This window comes from Stegastes partitus, unplaced genomic scaffold, assembly GCF_000690725.1.
Source record: "Stegastes partitus isolate 25-593 unplaced genomic scaffold, Stegastes_partitus-1.0.2 Scaffold457, whole genome shotgun sequence".
Lineage (NCBI taxonomy): Eukaryota > Metazoa > Chordata > Actinopteri > Pomacentridae > Stegastes > Stegastes partitus.
This window is the reverse complement of record NW_007578188.1, coordinates 395,784-402,264: the sequence shown is the minus strand read 5'-3', so window position 1 is coordinate 402,264 and position 6,481 is coordinate 395,784. Positions and strand designations below refer to the sequence as shown.

Genomic DNA, 6,481 nt, shown 5'->3' with positions numbered 1-6,481 from the left:
GAAAATAATGTGACCATAGGGACATGTTCAGTCAAGGTGTGTCCTCTAATTAGCATCACAGGTGTCTACAAACTTGTAATCAGTCAATCGGTCCATTTATAGGGTTAAAATTAGACACTGTGCTGTTTGGTGACATAGTGTGTACCGCACTAAACATGGACCAGAGGAAGGACAAAGTTGTCTCAGGAGATTAGAAAGAAAATTATAGACAAGCATGTTAAAGGTAAAGGCTATAAGACCATCTCCAAGCAGCTTGATGTTCCTGTGACTACAGTTGCACATACTATTCAGAAATTTAAGATCCATGGGACTGTAGCCAGCCTCCCTGGACGTGGCTGCAGGAGGAAAATTGGTGAGAAATCGAAGAGACAGATAATACGAATGGTAACAAAAGAGCCCAGAACAACCTCTGAAGACATTAAAGGTGAACTCCAAGGTCAAGGTACATCAGTGTCAGATCGCACCATCTGTCGTTGTTTGAGCCAAAGTGGACTTCATGGGAGACGACCAAGGAGGACACCATTGTTGAAAACAAATAATAAAAAAGCCAGACTGGAATTTGCCAAACTGCCTGTTGACAGGCCACAAAGCTTCTGGGAGAGGAGAATGTCCTATGGACAGATGAGACAAAACTGGAACTTTTTGGTAAGGCACATCAGCTCTATGTTCACAGATGCAAAAATGAAGCATATCAAGAAAAGAACACTGTCCCTACTGTGAAACACGGAGGAGGCTCTGTTCTGGGGCTGCTTTGCTGCATTTGGCACAGGGTGTTTTGAATCTGTGCAGGGTACAATGAACTCTCAAGACTATCAAGATATTCCAGAGAGAAATGTGCTGCCCAGTGTCAGAAAGCTTGGTATCAGTTGCAGGTCATGGGTCTTTCAACAGGATAATGACCCAAAACACACAACTAAAAACACTCAAGAATGGCTAAGAGGACAACATTGGACTATTCTGAAGTGGCCTTCAATGAGCCCTGATCTAAATCCTATTGAACATCTGTGGAAGGAGCTGAAACATGTCATCTGGAGAAGGCACCCTTCAAGCCTTAGACAACTGGAGCTGTCTGCTCATGAAGAGTGGGCCAAAATATCTGCTGAGAGGTGCAGAAGTCTCATTGACAGTTATAGAAATCGTTTGATTGCAGTGATTGCCTCAAAAAGTTGTGTAACAAAATATTAAGTTCAGGGTACCATCATTTTTGTCCAGGCAAGTTTCATGAGTTTATTTTTTAAAAATAATTCTGTTAAACCACGGTTCAAAAGCAATGTCTGATGTTCATTGGTTATTTTCATATATTTTTTTATATATTATTACTTTTGTCAGATTCAAGTTATTTCTGTGACCATTGTGGGTTTTTCTATTATTAACCGAGAGATACCAACAATTTTGTCCACTTGTGTATAATACTATTACTGGGGGGAAAGATGTAACATGAGTTTCCATGCTTCAAGAAATTTTATGAAAAGTGGTACCACAAGCAATTGTGTGTATATGTCTGACTTCTCTATATTTTTTCACCTTATTTATGATTTCTTTATCCAGATCTGTTTTAATTCATTATTACTTTGTTAGCAAAGAGTTAGTCAGATAGAAACACTGTACTGGGAAAGTTGGCAGCAATAACACATAGTGTACTGATGTCACAGAGCCTAGACTTTTCCTTTGAGGCTGTGGTTAGCATTCTCACCTCACAGCAACATGGTTCTTTGTTTGAACCTGCTGGTCGGCTGGAGTTTGAATGGTCTCACTGTGTCTACATGTGTTTTCTCCGGATGCTCTGGCTTCTTGCCACAGTCCAAATACATGCATGGTAGATAAATTGGTGATTCTAAATTGGTTGTGGGTGTGAGTATGAGTGTGCATGGTTGTTTGTCATGTGTTAGTCCAGTATGTAGCCCCCCACCCCCCACCCCCTCACCCAGTGTCAGCTGGTTTACAGTTCAGCCCCCTCCCACTCTACAGGATATAGCAGATACAGCTGATGGAGAAATGGATGGATGGAGAAAAAAGGGTACCTTTTATTTAGTCCAGTCTGTGGCACCAGCTGCAATTAGCATTCAACTTTTTGTAAGGTCTATACCTTATTTTGTTAAGCGCTGTGTGATAACATGTACTGTAAACTGCACTATACAAATAAAATTGAATTGAATTGAACTAACACATAGTTACTGCAATTTGTTTTTTTACAGCTGTTTTCTAGTTAATATTTTTTTTACTGCTTTGCTTGTGTTTGTTTGTTTTACTCAAAATTTTTAAATTTAAAAAAAATTGTGTATGTTTTTTTAACTAAGCACAGACAAAGACAGAAGATGGACTTAACTGGGTTTTGAACAAGCGAAAGAGATGAATTTAAATATTTTGGTTTGTAGACAGAAGTCAATGATGGCGATCAACAAAGGCATCTTGGTGAACATGTAAGGCAGTGAATAGGAAATGGCGTGCATCCGCCATTGCTGCTCATTGCGTCTACCTACAACAACTACTACACACACACACACACACAGGCAACACAGGCAAGGAATGACGAGGCTCATGCTGCGAAAACACCGACGGCTTCTTAAGGACGTCTCATAAAACACAGTTTGTTGTGACTTCAGTAAAAGTTGCTTGAGCGGTATTTTCCACGACAGAAACTCTCCCTTGTGGCACTAGTTTGACAAGCAATACATATTCATCCGCTTCTCCATGAGTGTCAAGAGCGCAGCAGTACCCGGATGGACTGTCATGGCCGCCGTCGCTGTGGTTCCACAGAGAGGAGAGGAGGAAGGCAAATGTTTCTGCTGTGTGTTTCCTGCACACTCACCTTCTTTTTACGTTGGCGGACGTTGACGGGACACGTCCTCAACTTCCATCGAGTTCATAGTAAGGAATAACTGATTTTCCATAACTTTAAATATCTTCGCGTGGGTGGGGGGCTTATTTAGGTGGAAAATGACTGGTTATTAAACTCCACAGACACTAACAGAGTGGAGGGCTCGCATACGGCTGCTCCGAGCGGCGCTGATCAGCGGACAGCGGACACTCTTTGTCGGTGTCCGTCCACAGCCTTTCATTCTACCACTGATGCAGCGTTCCCTCCCGTTTCCTAAACTTAAGCGACTATGGAGCAAGTCACTCGGAAAAGTAAACGTGAATAAAATTAAGATGTCGAATTGTAATCCAAAGGTAGAGCTTCACAGTTGTGCCTCCTGTCGTAGTGGACTTGTGCCGTGTTAACTTACCGAGCTTATGTGGAATTGTAGTTTTGAGACGATGCAACTTTTTCTGTCATACCCCAGCTTCATTTATATCTGTCCCATCTAGATGGCGTGGGCCTGGAGCAGCCTACCTGTCTACAGTCTAGGTGTTCACCTAAAGCCTCGTCAGTTTAATGACAGTTTCAGCTTCATGTGTCTATTTTATGACACATTTAAAAGCCTTAGTAGGCTTCCTGCCTGTATAGTTGAAATTCATTTGGATTCTAAGTGTTTTCCCATTGAGTGTGTAATACACATGCATCATTTAGGTCAGCCCAAGTCTTTGTGACGACATGTTCTCAGAAATAACGCTTTATTGAATGGAAGTAGCTGCTTCACATAAGTCATAAAATTATGGCAGCCATTTTTTCTTTCAACATGGCCTCCTCATCCACAGGCTTGACAGCTGACAGAGCTGTAGGCTGATGCAGGTCTCTTGCTGACAACTACCTCTCCAGTATTTTAATATACAGATTTTTGAAAAGTAATCATTTAATCTCACAATGTCAGGAAAATGACCTAGCTGTGATTTTTTTGAGTTCAAAGTGACAACCTCACATTGCATATTTTGTCCAAGTTACTGTTCCAAACCCAGCACAACAACACTTGTTTCTCATGTGTCTGCTTCCAGGCACAGACTCATTTACAGGTGTGCTCACGCGGTGACTGAAGGAATTTAATAAACTCTGTAAAAATGTGATGAACTGTTGCAGTTTACAGTTAATGTCCAAACTATTACATAGTTTTAGGACCCCAAAACAGAGGATTTGGAAGTTGCAGACCTAGTTAGCATTTGTGGTTTTGTGTGGTGAGAAGAAACAGAAACGCAGACAGCCATGTTAGCCTTCTGACTGCATCTAAACTGTTCTTCTCTGATTTGTCACGCTACTATCACATGACTGTTTTCTAGAAGGGGGAAAAAAAACAACAACATAAGCCTTGACTACTAGTGGTGACTTAAATGTAGATAATTAATTACAGGCGTTGCTGACTTTGTCTATACTGCTAACAGCTGTTGAGTAGTTAAGGAAATCTCTGGTCTTACTTTTCACCATTGCTGTTCTTCCAGAGTTTTTCTACAAGTAAGCATCTGTTTCATGTTTGCACCTGTACGTGAAGGGTTGTAATAGTGTTACTAGAAGTGTTATTTTGTGACGAGGATGTTTCTGAAACTATGCTAAGACGCTGGTCTCGACAGAAAAAGTTTGCCTTTCAAACACAATTTTATAGTGACAGCTAATTAGTGTGCATGTAGTCTAACCATATAATCTCTCTTGCTGTAAAAGTCATCTTGTGTAGGGGGTTTTCTGTTTATACTTGAGTGCTGCTTTGTTGCAGTTTTAAGTGTGTAGTGGAAGCCTGAAGGCCTCAATGTCACTCAGTAACTATCATCACCTTGTGTCATACATTTTACGTGTATTCTAATTTTAGAATGGGTTTGCATCTATGGACAGGGATAGAGGAGATAGATAAAAATACTTTGGAAAAAAAATCTTTCAGGCTTAATGTGTTTTTGGGCAAGTTGCCATTATTGTGTGGTGTTCTATTCGTCATAATCCATGTTTCACATGGGTATCTGTTAATGATGGATTAGTTGCTACACTGTGCAGACACAGATTTACAAGACAAGTGTAAATTGTGCAAAATGCGGCCTCAGCTCACTACTGGATACCATGTACACTGTGATACAGTGGCTTCCTTATAGCAGGTGCAGTGTGAACTGAAACTGATTATTTAAGAGGTAGAAGTGCATTGCAGCTTTGTTTCATTTCTAGGCTAGGTTGTCCAGCTATTCCTTTTTTTGTGCATTGACTATATGCCTATCAGTCAATGACGGGGCACAAGAAGCAGTTAGTGAAGCATTATGCCCAGTAGAGTTTCTTTCTTTCTTTCTTTCTTTCTTTCTTTCTTTCTTTCTTTCTTTCTTAAAATCAATAATAGAGTCCATGATTAAAAACAATTAACGTCCATTTTCCATATTGTCTATACACAATTCGTAGTATTTAAACAAAAAAAATCCACTTGCTGTAATATAATCCTTCTGTCTTACAGGCATCGCGGCCACACTGCAAGCTCCTCATCTTAAGAGACAGCATGCATTAATGATTGAGGTTTTCCTAAAGGAGTACAGGTAACATTAAGTGGTGAATTCAATATGTTTGCCAATTCTTTTTACTTCATTTTTGAAATGTGCTTGATGTTGTGATTTTCAAGGTTGTGTTTTAAAACTTAGAGTAGTGACTTAAGGCCCCTTTTCTAACAATTACTTTTAATATTAGTATGACCAGTACTTTAAGTTAAAATAGGCCTCTTTTTGTAAAATTTGGCTCAGCAAAACTACAAAAACATAGTTCACACCAAATAACTACCAGTATCCATAGACTGTATTTAATGAAGGGTGAAGTGTGACGTCATGCGCTGGTGTGAACTGGACCCTCATTGAATTATGTATTTTTTTCCCCAAAGAAGGGCTATTAATGGAAAGAAACAGTGCAATATTTGAGTTAGAAGTTTTAATTTGTTTTCGTCTGAACTGTCCTTAATATCTTTGGAATTGCCCTCCACCCCCTCCTCCAACATAAAATAGTTTGGCCTCTGATCAAAATTTGATGTCCTTTTATTGGAAGTTCAGATTTTGCACTTCAGCACCAAAATGTCCGCTCAGCAGAAGTCTGGTGCTCAGAAAAGGAAAAAGAAGAGAAAAAGAGAGGAAGAAAAATAGAGGCCTTAGAGATTTGCTTAAAACATACTTTAAAAAAGGTGGTGACACGAAGCTGGAACTAGTAAAGTCAACGTAGAGAAAGGTAAGAAACAGCGGGGCCAACGTTTGTCAGCCTTGTAACGTTATTTGGCTAGCTCTTAGTATCCATTAGCTATGATGAAAATCCTGACAAAACAAGGGTTTTTTGGACAGAAACGGACGAGTTTAGTGGCTCCGTCAGAGAGGATGAGACAGAGGCCGAGGCGAGAGATCCACCTGCCGTCAGGTAACAGAGATGAGGAGGAAGGGGCCCGCTGGTCCGCAACAGAGGGACAGAGTCAGACCACGGATGAAACTGAGAGAGGGAGCGAGTCACGGTGGAGCGGGAGAGACCCGCTGGTCCACCAGGGGGGACAGAGTCAGACCACGGATGAAACTGAGAGAGGGAGCGAGTCACGGTGGAGCGGGAGAGACCCGCTGGTCCACCAGGGGGGACAGAGTCAGACCACGGATGAAACTGAGAGAGGGAGCGAGTCAC

General features: G+C 41.0%; 1 protein-coding gene across 1 annotated transcript in view; it reads left to right on the top strand.

Moving 5' to 3' along the window:
• The first annotated feature begins 832 nt into the window (after window positions 1–832).
• LOC103360668 (zinc finger protein 518A) overlaps window positions 833–6,481 on the top strand; it is a 22,690-nt gene continuing 17,041 nt past the window's right edge. Inside the window, exon 1 of the mRNA XM_008286516.1 lies at window positions 833–879. Within this exon, the coding sequence (XP_008284738.1) occupies window positions 833–879 (47 nt within the window). The remainder of the gene's footprint in view (window positions 880–6,481) is intronic.